General features: G+C 38.0%; 1 protein-coding gene across 1 annotated transcript; it reads left to right on the forward strand.

The window, feature by feature from the left end:
• The first annotated feature begins 3,753 nt into the window (after positions 1–3,753).
• On the forward strand, positions 3,754–14,338 carry LOC129283120 (scavenger receptor cysteine-rich domain superfamily protein-like). The gene is made up of 6 exons (XM_064113836.1): positions 3,754–4,038; positions 7,721–8,047; positions 8,577–8,918; positions 9,248–9,556; positions 11,191–11,517; positions 12,260–14,338. The coding sequence occupies exons 1-6, from the start codon at positions 3,930–3,932 to the stop codon at positions 12,625–12,627; spliced, it is 1,782 nt and encodes a 593-aa protein (XP_063969906.1). The 5' UTR covers positions 3,754–3,929; the 3' UTR covers positions 12,628–14,338.
• Positions 14,339–18,230: the final 3,892 nt, after the last annotated feature.

The raw sequence follows: 18,230 nt of genomic DNA on the forward strand, positions 1-18,230 counted from the left end.
ATTGATTCAAGATACTATTGACTATTGTGTGTTTACAAAGAAACCAGGTGTTGTGATGTTTTTATTTCAAAAAAGGTTTCGATACCATGAATCATGATTTCCTATTCTTTTTGTTTCGATACCATGAATCATGATTTCCTATTCTTTTTGTTAAAAGAACTCAATTTTAAAGATTCGTTTTTAAGATGGATAGAAACGTTAGATAATGGTGCATGTGGACGTGTTTTAAATTTTGGTTGGATATCAGATAAATTTGCAATAGAGAGAGGCGTAAGGCAAGGTTGCCCACTTTCGGCATATTTATTTATTATTGTTGCAGAGGTTTTAGCTCAGAAAATTAGACAAAATAATCAAATACAAGGGATCCAAATTCCACATAGATTGAACGATAGAGATATACGTATCGTACAATATGCAGACGATACAACAATTTTTACTGATTCTATACAATGCATCAAAAAGATAATGAAAGAAGTCGAGACGTTTGGAAAATTTGCTGGGCCAAAAATCAATTGGACTAAATCAAATCTTATGAAAATGAATATAAACAACAATGAAACTAACAATCTTCTTTTTACTGAAGATCCTATAAAATGTCTTGGTGTTTTTGTTGGAAAAAAATATTATGTTGTTCAATCTCTCAATTGGGAAAATAAAGTTCAAAAAATAAAAAATACACTTGACTCATGGAAAATGAGAAAATTATCATTACATGGAAAAGTGGTGGTAATAAAATTTTTAGTAATGTCACAGATAGTACATACTGCTACGGCAGTACCAATCCCTTCTAAAATAATCAAAGATATTAATAAACTAGTTTACAATTTTTTGTGGAATTCCAAAAAAGAAATGGTGAAACGTAATATTTGTCATAATCCTGAAAAAGAAGGGGGATTAGGAATGGTTGACTTAAAGACAAAATGTCGATCACTACGTTTATCATGGATCAATAAATATTTTACAGGTGAAGACAGTGCTTGGAAAACCCTGTTTGAATTATTGGACTCATAAAATCGGCGAGGATTTGCCTCTTTGTTTGACTTTTAATTGCAAAAAGAGTGATATGTATCGTATTTGTATGAAAAAACATTTGCCCATATTTTATGTTGACATGTTCTGTTCATGGGCTGATTTAAAGTATATTGATATGTTTAAAGTAACGAATATTGAAAACGAAATTATTTGGTACAATAGTAACATAAAGTATAAAAAAAGATGTATTATATTTTCCTAACTGGATAAAGAACAATATTTTGAAAGTTAAACAAATCGTAACAGGTGGTGAATGGAAGAAGATTGATTCAATATGCACTATTTTTAAAGAAAGAGAATTACTTTCTACCTTTGAATTGTTGAAAATAAAAAATGCGTTCCCGAAGTTCTGGCTTGACAAGTTACGTAATAGTGCACGAAATGTAAATAGCATGTCATCGAAATCCAGCACTATTGAAATATCAACAGGTGACTGTATAGAAATCAATGGCATGAAAGCCAGACATTTTTATCATTTGATGATTGAAAAGGAGAAAAGAGACCTCCCTTGTATTTATTTTTGGAACGATTTCTTGGGCTTGCCTCTTGAATTTAATTGGAAACGATTATTAGAGTTTAAACTGGATTTTATAAATGACAACAGGATTAAACAATTTAATTTTAAATTAATTCATAGAATACTACCAAGTAAAGACAACCTTTGCAAATGGAAAATTAAAAAAAATATTTTATGTAATATTTGTGAAGTTCCAGAAACCAGTATTCATATTCTTTTTACTTGTCAAGTGGTAACAGTTTTTTGGAAAATTGTTTCTAAATTAATAAATGCTTTGTTCGATGTAAAGATTGTTTTGAACGAAAAAATTATCGTGATAGGTCATAAAATAGAAAAAACAGAAATGAATGTGGTTAACCTTATTATAAGTTTTTCACAATTTGTAATCTATAGGAATTATATTAGAAAATGTTTTGGAAACGACAAGCATATGACTCATGCTTTTTATTTCATGAAAGATCTAAAGGTAGAACTTCGAAGTTATTTAAAAAGAAAATGTAATCAGAAGAGACTTGATTTAAAACAGGTCTCAAAGGTTCTTTTAATCCTTTAGTTCCTGTTTCGTTATTTCATCTATGTATATTTTTGTATGTGACTTTTGTAAAAACGATTGTAAATATCCTATGAACAAATAAAGTCCCTCTTATGAGGATTAAAGAGAAAAAAATCTCGCCATGTCGACATAATAAGGTTATCATGTCGACCTGGCAAGATAAAGTATCTCGCCAAGTCGTCAAGTCGATGGCACTTTAAAGGCTCCGTATGTACACGTACCGGTACATGTAAAATAAGATTAGGAGTGTGCTCTGACGAGTTGGCTGTATTTTTTTTATTTATATAGGCCCTATGATTTTTTCTTTAGTTCAGAATAAAGAGCTTTTAAAAGTTAGAAATCTAGAAATTGTATGTAAAGATTTGTCATTCTCTTTTTTTTTCTTTCTTTCCTAGTACTACTACTACTTTTTCATGACCTTCTACTTCCTCAATTTTCCCCTTCCTCCCCCGTTTTTATTCTTTAGAATTACTTCTAAACATATGAAGCACTTATAGTCATTGTAATCATGAATAACATACGCCTCTCATTAATCAAATATTGCGAGCGCGAAGCGCGAGCTGAAAATTTAGGAAATTCAGACCTAAAGAGGGGCATTCTAATGCTTGTTTGTAGAAATTCACTATACGTATTTCACTAACTAAATGGAGCGAGCTGAAAATTTTTGATATTCAGATTAGAATATCAAAAATTATATCTGATATTAGAATACCCCAGAATAATGTTGATTTGAATAAAGAAAGAAAAATCAAACTAGCACAATGCTGAAAATTTCATCAAAATCGGATGTAAACTAAGAAAATTATGGCATTTTTAAGTTTGGCTTATTTTTCACAAATCAGTGATAATTTATTTACAACTCAGTGAAATGCAAGGAGTCAGTCGATGATGTCCATCACTCACTATTTCTTTTGTTTTTATTGTTTGAATCATACATTTTCATTTTTTTCAGATTTGACAATAAAGACTAACTTGAATGAACCATAATAGTACATGTATTAAACAATGCTAAATCCACATGTTCAGGGATGAATTAATAGTTGTTTCACTTGATAATGAGGAGAAAATAAGAATATTTCATATAATAAAATACAAAAGAAATAGTGAGTGGATGACGTCATCAGTCTCCTCATTTGCATATCGAACACTGGATGTGCATAGAACTGTTTTGTGAAATTAATTAACTTTTTGTGGGGTGGACTTGTCCTTTAACAATTGCAATATAAAGAAGATTTCTCTCTCTTTATTGTATTGTCCAAAACGGTTTGAAAACATGAATAATAGAGCCCTTCAAATGTTTTTTATGACGAGGAATCCATTTTGGCACAGATTTTCCACTTTAACCAATGTGCACATATATATAATCATGGTAATTAACATAATATACATTAACATAGTCGTCAAAACGACAGCGTAACTCCAGCATGTTCAGACTAACCTGTGGGTGTAAAGCTGGATTGCAATGGAAAAGCAACATTAAAAACAAACACGCTAAATATAGGCTATAGGATAGGACACATTGCATCATTTTAGTGTTATCTTTATCATCATGATTGTAATTAGACCCCTGGGAATTAGACTACCGTTATATTATAGCAAATTCGAGGGGATTCGAGGCCTGACGTTGATGAGGACGGCGTCTTCCTTTTTTAGTCGCGCTCGCAGCTCGAAGCTGGACGAGAGGTCGCTAGTTATATCGTTGGTGAAAGCACAGGCATCTGAAATCTGATCACCGGAATATATAAGCTACCGTATACGCTTGGCTGTGCTTTGATAGCGAGCTCGAATGCATTGACGACCGTGGACTGGAATTTGTAGACCACCAAGATGTCCGCCGTCCATATAACTATGCAGTATACTTTCATTGTAATACTTCTAGGAGCGTGTACTCTCTCACTCTTTGCTGGTGCACAGAATAGTATAACATCCGACAGCGGTAAGTGACTTGTTCAATATTGGATTGTGCAGGTACGGTATGAATAGGGGGTTCCATGTATGAGCGCTGATGTATAATATGTACCTCTACTCAGTCTAGGCAACGAATGCAACGGACTACATAGGCTTGGGTATAATACCATGCACCATGGAGATCCATGATAATACTAACGCGTAGATTGTATGAGGGAGAGATAGATGATAGCACTGACTGTATAGCGAGTAGGGGGTATATATACTCCATTTTCTTTCAAAATTACATGTCCCCATTCACATTGTAGATAATACTGTTAGGGCCTATAGGGGCCATTTTGAATTTCACTATACAGCATTATCTTATGCATGACAAAAGAAAGGATATGTTTCGCTAGAAAACATGTTTACAGACATTATTTTACTCGGTGATCACAATTACATGCATTTTATAGTTCTTACTCTTGTGAAAATTGTACATAATGTATAATGGGCCTATGGCGGCCATTTTGAATGTCAAGATACAGCATTTATCACATAAATTGCTTTTTTATTTCGTTAAAAATTATGTTTTTAGCCAGTATTCCACTCGCTTATCTTAATACTAGTAATATGCGTTTTAGTTCTCACTCTTGTGATTTTCTTTTGTCCCCATGAACATTTTACATAATACTGTCATGGCATTTGGTGGCTTTTTTAATATTAAAATGCTTCATTTATTATATAAAATGACATAACAAATTATACATTTCGTTAGCAATCATGTTTTCATCCATTATTTCACTAAAAATCACAATTACTTGCATTTAGTGCTCACTTTTGAGAAATTTAGTTTTCCCCATTCACATTGTACATAATATAGAACACAGGGGTCTATGGCGGCCATTTTGAATATCTAGAAAATAATTTTTTGTCAAAAATCGTTTTTTCAGAGAGTATTTCACTCCTGCAACACAAATACATACATTTTATAACCAATGTGCGGGCAATTTTATGATTTTCGTGGGTAATTTGCATATTTTGGCGGCCATATTGGATTTTGCCAATTTCCGGAAAATGCTCAAGGTTACACGAGTGGCATCATTCAGATTCGTAATCAGCACCCTCGAATTGACAAGAAACCATAAAAAAATATTGTATACATGAAAAACAAGGTTTGGTCAGTTTTCTATGGGGCCTATCATGGACAATAACGCGTAGATTGTATAAGGGAGAGATAGATGATAGCACTGAGTGTATAGCGAGGAGAAGGGGGTATACTCCTTGGTATCTAGGGCAGCCAGAATGTCAAATGAATGGATATTTCTTGTTGTGGTGTATGTTATTCTATCTACTGCCAAAGCTGATCGATTGAGAATGACTGTGTCTATAGCAAGCAAAGCCAATATAGTCACAATAGCCTGCATTTTTACATGCAAGCATGATTATAACAAAGTTAGGATTAGGAATAGCGTCATAGTTTATTTGTCAGGCATGCCAGGGTCTGTGTATGCATGGACCATAGAGCTAATAGCTCTATGCATGGACCTATATAGGTGCATGGTATATGGAGGAGGAAGTCCCTGGGCCTTGTTAGAGGTGTGGGTGTGAGCAAAACAACAGAGTGTGAGTATTAAAGGGCCGAACGATTTTTTTTTATGGGATGGGATACTTATCTCCAGTCCTTGGTTTGTGTTCACTTTGTTGTCATCTATAGATTTGTTTTTTCTTATTCTACTGTAATTAAATGTAACATTTTTTCCTTACATATACATACCATCCCTCACACCCCCACACACACACATACACCCTCACACACACACACACCCACACACACACACACATACATATATATATATATATATATATATATATATATATATATATATATATATATATATATATATAAAACAATATTAATAATAAAAGCTGGATTTATAAAGCGCTTTTTGCCTGAGGATACAAAGCGCTGCTATTATTACCCCGGCTTTAGCTCGAGCTACCATATATATAATATTGTAGTAACCCTTAGCCCGCCTGAGGTATAGACACAGAGACGAGGGTTAACCTTGATCCCTTGTTCAGTCCTTAAAATCCGAGCCTGGTAAGTATATCCTCAGAGTCTCCATACATGACGAAGCTGCTGATGATGACCGATACGCGATGCGGGCGATGGCTACCACTAGATGCCCATTGACTCGACGTGTATTCTCTCAAGACTTAATAACTGACAAACTGTGTACTCTGAAACTCACTGACTGACTGGAACCAACAACTGACTGAACTTTATAAACTGAGAAACTTACTTTGATGACTCGGAGCTCGGGGCTATTTATAAGCTTATGGCGTGGTCGCACGCATGGTCCGTCGCGGCACTACTGAGGTCACGACCCACGATCCAGCCACGATCTCCACATTCCTCCCAACCATAAAAAACAAGGGGACATTAAAAGATTAAAAGGGGAATTAAACATCACCTTTGTCTTGGGTCGGACCCATTCCTCCGATCCCGGATCGTTTCCCTGATATTCTCCAGTTTCGATGGATACTAATTTATCAGCATGTAGGTCAAAAGGATCAAGCCTTTTACACCCCTTATATGAAATACTCTCCTCTGAGAGTTTAATATATTTGGTTGAGAGTCTGCGAATTAAAGTGGCACACTATAATTTTGTGATATTAAGGGGCAGATCCATTATTGTTAAATAGGGGATGGGGCTTAAAACCCAATTTTTCATGTAAATTTTCGGCTGAAGACTTAATTTAAAGTAATTCTGAGACTTTTTATCCCACATTGTTTTTCATGTATATCTCGTCAATCTTGAATTTGACAATGACTGCGCGAAATGCATTTTTTGGCATATTCTATTGACCTGAAATGGGACAGTTTAAGAAAGATAATGTTGAACTTGATTCATTTGTCACGAAGGCAGGACGAGAACTGAAATATGTTTATTTAAAAAAAAACACGTCCTTACCTATTGAGCATATTTTGTAATCGTAAATGGGATAAATATTTCAGGATATTAGACAAATAACGATAACATAACTCCTCTGGGAAAGAAGCATATTGTATATTCGTGAAGAAAGGATACATTTATCTCCGGAATATCTAATTGATGAAATGAATTGACTAAAATTTTTTATAATCCTTTTGAATAGGAAATGTATCTCATTAGACGGGTAAATGCAAACGCAAACGGAAGTTTGGTATAATGTCCTGCATTATTATTTTTTTCAATTAATTGGCAAGATCTATCCGTCTCTTATTTTCAGAAGTTAAAGTGCTGATATTCAAAGAATATTGAATGGGACCATTTAATTGTCATCAATAAAAGAGCAGTGGTTCGGGTTTTCATGAATACTTTAATACTTGTGCCTCTGAATAATGTCAATGTCCTACCAACAAGTTCCACCCCCCCCCCCCTAAGTTTGACAAGACACAGTAAGCAAATTATGAAGATTGTATTTATAAATATCAAATACATTATAACGTTCAAAAAGAAGGATTTGGTTCCAACTTACTTACATTTCGGTGGACGTTTGCAATAAGGAGTAAGTCCCTTCAATACCCGGGGGAGGGGTGTTCGTTGCTGTTGCATGCATGTTAGACTGAGATTATCCTTCCTTTTACTTACATGTTGAAGATAGTAATGGATTAATGGTAGAAAACACGATTGGCAGGAATCTGTTTGACACTTTCCCTCTTTTCTGCTCTGCCCTCATCATAGATGCAGTCCCGTGGTCAGTTCGTCTGGTTGGTGGTATCTACGAATCCGAAGGCAGGGTTGAAGTTTTCCAAGACAGCCAATGGGTGACAATATGCGATAGTCTTTGGAGTATTGAAGAAGCGACTGTTGTCTGTCGTCAGCTGAATTACAGTGGAGCTGACCTGGCATTGGTGGCAGGGCTGTTCGTCGGAGGTCAAGGAGCCGTGGGGCTGACGAACATGGAATGTAACGGAATGGAAAGCAACCTCTCAACCTGTAAATACGATCTTGTGGAAGATACAAGGTGTGGGCATTCCAGAGATGCTGGTGTCGTCTGCACGAGTCAGGGTAAGACTGAAGCGCCACACTTCGCCCCGAATTCACTGCATCGAACTTTGCAGAATCCGCCTTCATGAATTCATGCCTTTGAATTGCTAATCGTTTGGAAGTTGGTTCAGTTTAGACGCACAATTGTTAATTTGCACTGTATTGCATTTTAATTGAAATGTCTTCGGGTTCTTTTCTTTAATTACAGGTCTACATTAGACCCCAAACCTCAATCATCACCTATACTATAGCTTATAGGTAGGCATTCGATTTAATAGGATTTCTTGGTAAACTGAAAACTCGATCTGGTGGGTGTTTCATAAAGCTGTTCGTAAGTTAAGAGCGACTTTAAGAAAGAAAGGTGATCCCGTCTTGTATATTCATTAGGCTCAGCGATGGTTTAGCGCATTAGAAAGGATCACCAGTTGTTCTTAAATTCACTCTTACGAAGAGCTTTATGAAACGGCCCCCTGATATACAAGTATTTCACCTGTATGCGCACCCACATTTACATGTCATCTCCCTTTTTTCTTTCTTTTGCTAAAAACAGGAAGTCTTCGTCTAGCAAACGGAACCGTTCCTGGAGAAGGTCGTGTTGAAATTCTTGGAGGATCTGGAGAATGGGGAACAATATGTGACGATTTGTGGGATAAGATTGACGCAGGAGTGGCGTGTAGGCAACTAGGGTATCCAGATGCTTTAGACGCCTTGGTAAATCGGAACTATCCCAACTCGCAGCCGTACTTTGGTCCTGGAACTGGTACTATTCTTCTTGACGGACTTTCCTGTACTAGCGACAAGCGGCATTTGAGAGACTGCAGTGTAACCAAAGGCTGGGGGACCCACGACTGTGGACATGGGGAAGACGCGGGTATGGAATGCGACACCAAACGTAGGTCCTCTCTTGTTGCATCTTTGCCCATTGTCATTTTACTTTTTACCCAAGGCTGATTTTCATGTTGAAAGATTTGTTAGGTCGGGAATCTGTTCTAAAAGAGAATCATGTTTAATACTCAATTGGAATAATAGCAACCGTCATTGACTTTCGACATTAGGCTGATCAATCTCTTACATAAAATTTGAATGTGAAGAAAAAGTAATAGTTTTGAACTGGATTGTGATTTGGTCATCTCTTCAATTGAATTTTTCTGAAATTAATCCTTACACCAATACCTTTCCCTCTCTTTTTAAGAATTAATCTTATCTTATGGTGATTCACAGTTACACGACTTGTAGATGGAGATTACGATGATGAAGGTCGGATCGAGGTTTACTATGGGGGTAGGTGGGGAAGAATATGCCCTACCGAATGGTCCGTTGAGGATGCCCACGTTGCCTGCAGAGAATTAGGATACCCCCTTGGAGCTAGGAACACAAAGCTTTTTGATGGGGGCGATGGACCGTTTCTAATGGACGATATGCAATGTGAAGGGAATGAGACCCGATTGACTGACTGCGTATTCCCTGGTTTCGCCAACGTACAAAACTGTGCTGAAGACCACACGCACGGAGCAGGCGTTATCTGCAATAGTAAGTCGAATAATTCCAATATTTCCTAGATTTTAGAGTTGTCATATCATATGATAAAATGATATCTTGCCCTGAGTGATGATAATTGGTTTCATTTAATACTGAAAAAAAATGAAGTAAACAAATACAAAAGGGGCCTGTCTAGTACCCACTGTCATGAGAAAGTTTTTGATCCATTAAAACTTTGTATACGATCAACGCGATTGCCATGACTGATCTTATAAATAAAATAATAAATGGTGGTGATTTTACCTGACTGCTAAGAAAGCATGAATGCTTGTAAGCACGAAACAAGAGGACCGACGGCTTAAGGTCCTCTGCGAGGGACCTGGTAATGAGGATTTAAATGCCAAATGGCACTAGCGCACAAACCCCCACTCTACCGACTGATCTGATGCGATCTGATGCGGGCAGATACGTTCACTACGATTAGGCCCTACTCCACGATTAAGACCAATGTTTAGTCATGGTGTGAATCGTGGTTGTGAGATTTTAGATAAACATATAAGACCAGACAACCAATAACAGAGTTGTGGATGTATCAAATAAACGCTGATATTTCCTTACGTTCTTTATTGGTTGCAATGTTTCAGGGAATTGTAAGTAGCGAGTTTCCGCAACGGCAACGGGGACAGATTCTACAACATAGTAAATCGATTGAAAATGCCCGTCAAATCTCTATGAACAGCTGAGATCCCTTTGTTGAAAATTGGTGAACCGGGACAGCTGGTCATCTTAAAATTCTGAGCTGACGAATAATTGCAAACGCGTCGTTTGTCCAAAGTCACACACAGCACAGCTGTTTTGATTCACCTATTTTCAACAAAGAATGCTATGTCATAAGGGGATTTTGACAATAGATTCTCTACGTTCCAGAAAGCGTCTGCGTAGTGGCTGGGACAACTCCCTAGTGAGAAGGGATTCTAGTACGCTCAGGCAGCAAGAATCGAAACAAGTCACTAAAGTCTCGTTGGAGATTTATTGTCTCCCACTTTGGGCCTACTCAGTATTGCTCTGTACTCATGTCAGTCTTAACCTCAGGTGGCAAAGTAGGGAAATCCAAATACATGATATCATTTACAGAGGGAATATTTTTACCTGACTGAAAACAAATAGATCAAAGCAATATTCAAAAGTGCGATGTTGATCAAAGCATTCCCATGATCGCTATACCCCTATAATGTACAGTCCAAGAACTTCGTCCCATGAAGATTTTGTTACGTTATTATAAATCAACAGGGACCCTGAAAAGGTTTTCATATCACAGTCATAATGAAAACTGATGGAAGCGGCTTGACTACAATTCACATTTTCTTGAATGGAGGCAGAGATGTAAATCGTTTTTATTGGGGGTATACAGATCTTTGTTAAAAGATAAACATGGAAGTATGATGTAGCACTCCATTATGGAGAAATATATTACTGTTATAGTGAGACTTCCTTCATTCCACGAAATGCCACGAGACGGTAACCCATAGGCACTGCTTCAATGACTCAAAGAATGACAATTCCTTTGATTGTCCAACATAATCACTTCGGAGTTTAGTAAGCAGGTAGCTACATGTATGAGGTGATTTGGACGTTGTTACCTTGCCATATTGTTTCTATTTACCCCCCCCCCCCGAAAACTACAGAGCCTTCAGCTGTTGTAAAACTCCTGAGCGGATCCGGTAGTTTCGAAGGCATCGTTGAATACCGAATTGAATCTGAGCCTGGTCTGATTTGCGATTCGGATTGGAGTGATAAAGAAGCAGATGTTCTCTGTCGACAATTAGGATACCAGCATGGATCCAATGAAAAGCCTGTTTCTCTTGGTCCATTATCTGGGACCATCTATTACCATGACTATCATTGCATCGGAACAGAAGACCAGATAGGAGACTGTACGTTTACAGTAGTGCCCAGAGCTGACCGATGCGACCCTGACCATATAGCGCAGGTTGTTTGTGGGCCACCAATCGGTGAGTACGGTGGCGTAAATATTCAAAGTTCGTCTTCATTCATCCAAGTCAGAAATCTTTTCGTTCACAACTTCCAAGTGAAAATAATAAACATACCGTATTAAACATATGAAGCTATTCTGACATAAAAATATACACAGTGAAATTGAACACATGTTTACATAATAGATACAAGCAAATACTGCACATAAAGCCTCCATTTTATTTATCTATATTTGTAAGGCATTAAAGGGCCATGAATCCACACTCATTAAAGTCGGTGTATTAAAGTAGGCATGTATGTGATCACGCATTGGACGCAATTTTGTTTTCAAACCGTCCAGATGTCTACATGTATGTCCTTTCTGTTTTTAAGGGTAGTCTCGTTTTCTCTATGGTAGGCTGTCTTATAACATAGAGCTTTTGGTTTAAATTCTGGAGTCGTTTTCGTCGAGGAACGACTTGATATAAAGTGGTACCTCAACTAGAGGCTGCGATCATAGCAATAAGAGCCAGCATGAAGAGCGGCTAGAATGATAGATCGTGATTAGGATAATACCATATAATAAGAGGTACATATTCATGATTCATGCTTACGAGCATTCCAAACCAAGAGTTATCGTCATCACCTCATTTGAAATCGTTAAAATATATTAACAGGAAGGATACCTTCAAACGTGTCAAATATAAAATAACGATCCTATTTTGGTGATTTGATATCATAGTGATAAAGGCATGATTATTTTCTTCTTTTTTATGTCAGACTTTGACCTTCGAATGACCGGAAACAGATTCAGTGAGCAAGGTCGTCTTGAGGTCTTTCTCAAAGGCGAGTGGGGCTATGTAGCTGCAGGATACTTTTCACGTGATTCCCAAGATACAGCGTGTCGCCATCTTGGCTTTGCAGGAGCTCTGTACGATATATACGACGATTTCGAATTTGCACGGTCTTCTCGGCCGATTCTTATAGACAATATAATGTGTTCTGATAGCGATATGAAGATAAACGATTGCTACAGACTAGAGTTGAGTGGACCCAATTCGACCCGCCAACAATCGGATGAAGTCAGTGTGTTATGTTTTCCATATGGTAAAAAAGAATTATGTGATGTTTACACTTTGACGACATAATTAATACTTGTATTCTTAAAACAATTCTAAAGGACAAGTCCACCCCAACAAAAAGTTGACAAGCACAATACTGAAAATTTTATCAAAATCGGATGTAAAATAAGAAAGTTACGACATTGTTAAGTTTCTCTTAATTTCACAAATAGTTATATGCGCATCCTGGTCTGCATGCAAATGAGAGAATGCATAGGCGGATCCAGCTTTTGGCGAAAGGGGGGGGGGGCGCACTGCCGAGCGGCGCACATATTTTTGCACTTCACCGGCGCCATAAAAGAAAATGTTGAAAAAGGGGTAACGTCTGACCCTGTCAAATGCTCTTTTCAAAATGTAGGATTTCCAGTCATGCCATTTTGCATGACCACACGCAGATAATATTTCCGGGGGGGGGGGGGGCAAGACTCGAAAATTTGGTGCACATTTCACATTTGCACATTTTTCATAGTTTTCATGAAATGTTAAGGGGAAAAAAAATGTTTTTCACAACAGCAGATCGCGAATGTGCCCCCCCCCTTCCCCCTTGCTGCGTACGACCATTCCCTGAAGTCCACTTAAACATATCTCATTATAACAGATATATACATCAATTTAAACATATAATCTTTCTAAAACATATATAGAGAGATATTGAAAAACTTATTAAAGAAAGAAACAAGCAAAAAGTAACACAAATTATGCATGTTATGTGCGATTTCGAAATCTCGTTGATTAACCCTTTTATAGCGATGAGGCCAATACTTTCGAATATTAATAGAGATACAAGTTTTTTTTAACTTTATGTATATACATATACACAGGGGCGTCGATCATTTTTTTAAGATTTGGGGGGCAAAATCATGAATCAACTTTCCAAAGGCGCTCGATATCACACAAAACAAACAAACTCACACAAACACACATATATGCATATATATGTATATTTATATGACTCATGAGATAGAAACACATATCTCACCAACAAATTAATACGAGCGCGAAGCGCGATCTGAAATTTTTTAGTATACTGACCTGAAAACAGGAAAAAGGTGCCTGTTTAGGACTGTTTGTTGTTACTCATGAGGAGGATACATATCTTACTACACAGATAATGCGAGTGCCGAGGGCGAGCTGAAATTTCTTTATATTCTGACAAGAAAGCTTGATATTCTATCCATTTTTGGTACCAATGATTAAGATGGGTATCTAAAAAAACAATAGATGCGAGCGCGAAGCGCGAGCTTAAAATTTTGATATTTCGATCTGAAAAAAAATGACAGTTTAATGGACGTTTGTAATAAAGAACAAGATTATATCCAGCAAAAGATTATTGCAAATCGAAGCGGGAGTTCTTTTGACGTTAAGTCCTGAAAAAGGGACATTCTATTCACCTATTTAATCATGAAAAGTATGGGGTTTTGCTACAAAAAGGATGCGAGCGCCAAGCGCGAGCTGAAAATTTTTATATTCCAATCTGAGAAGCGGATAATTTAAGCACGATTTTAAATAAAGAACGAGTTGTGTAGCTCAAACTCAATATACGACTGGTTGCGTAATTATACACTCCCGGTACTAGCAACGGGTTTTAGCAAAGTTTTGGGCTAAAATATCGAATCATCTTCATAAAACACGATAGTAGCTGTCTTAAACTAAAGGCCTTAGAGGTGGCACAATGTGGAATGTGTAAAGAAGAAAAGTGACTGACCTTCTTTTTATTAAAGCATTGGAAAATAAGATCAAAATTAAAGGATTTTCTCTACGCTTTTGTATGATTCTGGGATTTTTAAAATAAATTAAAGATTTCATGACATCTGTCATTCTGTGGGCAACTGCCCCGCCCCAGTCCACTCTGTAAGGGCATGCGATAAGCTTTGTTATGACCATTCAACAATGAAATGTATAACCAGGTGCCGCTGATCATTCTTGACCGGCGCCGATCTAGATTTGGTTGGCAATAGGCCCTTCTTCATTATTCTACCGGCGCCTATTTATTGAAACCAGGGGACGCTGATTATTCTTGACCTGCGCCGATTTAGAACAAGTAGTGCTGATTATTTTTACCGACGTCACGTAAGATTCAGGCAGCGGCAATTCATAATTGACTGGCGCCGATTTAGAACCAGGAGGCGCCGATTATTCTTGACTGGCGCCGATTTTTAACCAGGTGGTGCTGATTATTCTTGTCCGGCGCCGATTTCGATTTAGGTGGAGCTGATTATTCTTGATCGGCGCCGGTTAAGAACTCAGGCAGCGTCGATTTTTCTGTACCGGCGCCGATTTATAACCAGATGGCGCCGATTATTTTTATCTGGTGCCGATTTAGATTTAGGTGGCGCAGATTATCCTTGATCGGCGCCGGTTAAGACTCTGGCAGTGCCGATTTTTCTTTACCGGCGCCGATTTATAACCAGATGGCGCCGTTTATTCTTGCCCGGCGCCGATTTAGATTTAGGTGGAGCTGATTATTCTTGATCGGCGCCGGTTAAGACTCTGGCAGCGCCGATTTGTAACCAGATGGCGCTGATTATTCTTGTCCGGTTTAGATTTAGGTGGCGCTGATTATCCTTGATCGGCAGCGGTTAAGAACTCAGGCAGCGTCGATTTTTCTGTACCGGCGCCGATTTATAACCAGATGGCGCCGATTATTTTTATCTGGTGCCGATTTAGATTTAGGTGGCGCAGATTATCCTTGATCGGCGCCGGTTAAGACTCTGGCAGTGCTGATTTTTCTGTACCGGCGCCCATTTATAACCAGATGGCGCCGATTATTTTTATCTGGTGCCGATTTAGATTTAGGTGGTGCAGATTATCCTTGATCGGCGCCGGTTAAGACTCTGGCAGCGCCGATTTGTAACCAGATGGCGCTGATTATTCTTGTCCGGTTTAGATTTAGGTTGCGCTGATTATCCTTGATCGGCAGCGGTTAAGAACTCAGGCAGCGTCGATTTTTCTGTACCGGCGCCGATTTATAACCAGATGGCGCCGATTATTTTTATCTGGTGCCGATTTAGATTTAGGTGGCGCAGATTATCCTTGATCGGCGCCGGTTAAGACTCTGGCAGTGCTGATTTTTCTGTACCGGCGCCCATTTATAACCAGATGGCGCCGATTTAGATTTAGGTGGTGCAGATTATCCTTGATTGGCGCCGGTTAAGACTCTGGCAGTGCCGATTTTTCTCGACTGGCGTATAACCAAATGGCGCTGATTATTCTTGTCCAGCGCCGATTTAGATTAAGGTGGCGCTGATTATTCTTGATTGGCGTCAGTTATATCACGCAGCGCACTGCTGATTATTTTTAACCGGCGAAGTTGTTGGGAAAAGGGTAGTTAAAAGAAAAGATAAGGAAGATGATATGATTGTGCTTTGCTGGGGGATAGTCTTTCCTTACTGTTGCTAATATTATATCAGTGTATAATTTTTTAAGCGGCGCCTTTTCTTTTCTTTCCTTTATTTTTATTTTTCAAGCAGCGCCTTTTCTTTCTTTTACTTTTTTTTTTGAGCGGCACCTCCGCCACTGGAATGGATGGCGTCACTCACATTTCCTTTGTGTTTTATTATATGAAATATGAAATGTTTTAATTTTCTCATTGTTCTGTGAATCAAAGTTTTATTCCTCCCTAAACATATGGAATTGCCATTGTTTTAACATTTTATGGTTCAATCAAGTTAGTCCTGTTACAATATCTGCATGTTTATGAGAATTGAGGAGCATATGTAATGATCCTGCCAAAAGAGGGCGCTACAAACCTTTAGTACCACAGAGATACGATCTTACCATAGAGATGTCTCTATGGATCTTACTTATTAAATACCACTCTCTCGACTATACAGAAGCTGTGAAATTATGTTTATACTTTACTTACTTTACTTTAAGTCCACGATGCTGTAGGCTTGAGTTGAGTGCCTGTTCATCGATCGTAGTATCTCCTCTGGTGGTAGTACAGTATCCATGTTATTAAAACAAAATATATATACCGGTACTTAACACGAGAAAGGACTATCAGAAGTTTGTACATGTGTGCTAAAAACCTTGGGAAAACAAAGACAATACTGCCTACACTGGCTTATAGAGCAAATCATAATTCTTTGACCAGTGCCTATCTAGACAAATTTTGAAGGAGTTGACTGAAGAGGCCGAAAAAACACTGTCAGGAAGACTATTCCACATATCTACAACTCTGTTACTGAAAAAGTACTTTCTAATATCAAGCCTAGAAAATTTCTTTTCCAACTTCAACCTATGACCTCTAGACCTCCTTTGCGACTTAGTGAAAAGGTTGTGTTGTCTGTAATATATTCCAGTCATGTACTTGTAGACATCAATCATGTCACCTCTCCTTCGCCTATGAGCAAGACTCGGTAATTTTAGTTTCATGAGACGTTCCATATAAGACAGATTTCTAAAACCTGGAATCATTTTTGTGGCTCGCCTCTGTACACTTTCTAACTTTCTTTGTTCACTCAATTTATGTGGTGACCATGCGGCTTGTCCATACTCTAATAGGGGTCTGATAAGACCTTTAAACAAATATGACATTGTAACTGCATCCAGACAAACAAAAGATCTTCTAATGATTCCTAAGACTCTGTTTCCCTTTAATGCTGCTTGTGACACTTGGTCTTTAAAAGACAGCTTTGAATCAATTAATATCCCTAGGTCTTTTTCTGCTTGTACCTCCTTAAGAGTAATTAGATTAGACTCTCCTTTCATGTAATACTGGGTCTGCTCTTCCGTACTGTTTTTTCCTAGCTTTATGTCTGACTCATAATATAATTTGAAACATGATGGCAGCGGTAAAAAGTTACATATTTCCGTAGAACAGTTATTATTCTTCCTGAAGTATATCATGCATCTGCAGACTGTAATTTGACCTGGATTTCGCTAGCTTTCTGAGAGTCATTCCTGCATGTGTCCCACATATGTAAGTCTGTGTACTGTTGTCTACATTCAGTATCGCTATTGGTGTGAGTTACCATTCTGACATACTGTTACTACTGTTGATTGCATGATGACTGATAGTCATAGTGATGGGTCTCCTTCCGAGCTTCAGCATGGAGCTACTTTTGCTAAGCCTTCCATTCAACACCCTGGGCATTTTAATGCGCCTGCTGGAAATAATGTTGCAGAGGAGTGGAAAATGCGGAGCCAGCAATGGAAAAATTACTCCATTCTCACAAATCTCTCTCAACAACCTGATCGTTATCAGACTGCCCTTCTCCTTCACAGTGTTGGACCGGAATGTCTTCGCGTCTACAATGGCATGAAATTTGCTACTGAGGCTAATAGCATCAAATGTTCTGTGATTATGGACAAGTTTAACACACATTTCCTTGCGGAGAGCAGGGAATTCTTTGAGAGATTTAAATTCAACCAGCGCAATCAAGAGAGTGGTGAATTCATTGAGCAGTATGTCACGGTTCTTCGTATGATGAGCAAAACGTGTGGATTCTGTGATTGTATGAAAGACAAGCTGCTTGCTGATCGTGTCCTACTCGGTGTGCGTGATGATCATATGAGAGAACTACTCATTTCGAGATCTGACCTTGACCTCACAACTGCTATAGACGTGTGTAAAGCTGTAGAGGCTACATCTGTCCAAATGAAAGCTCTGAGTCAAAAGAATGAAG

This window comes from Lytechinus pictus, chromosome 19, assembly GCF_037042905.1.
Source record: "Lytechinus pictus isolate F3 Inbred chromosome 19, Lp3.0, whole genome shotgun sequence".
Classification (NCBI taxonomy): domain Eukaryota; kingdom Metazoa; phylum Echinodermata; class Echinoidea; order Temnopleuroida; family Toxopneustidae; genus Lytechinus; species Lytechinus pictus.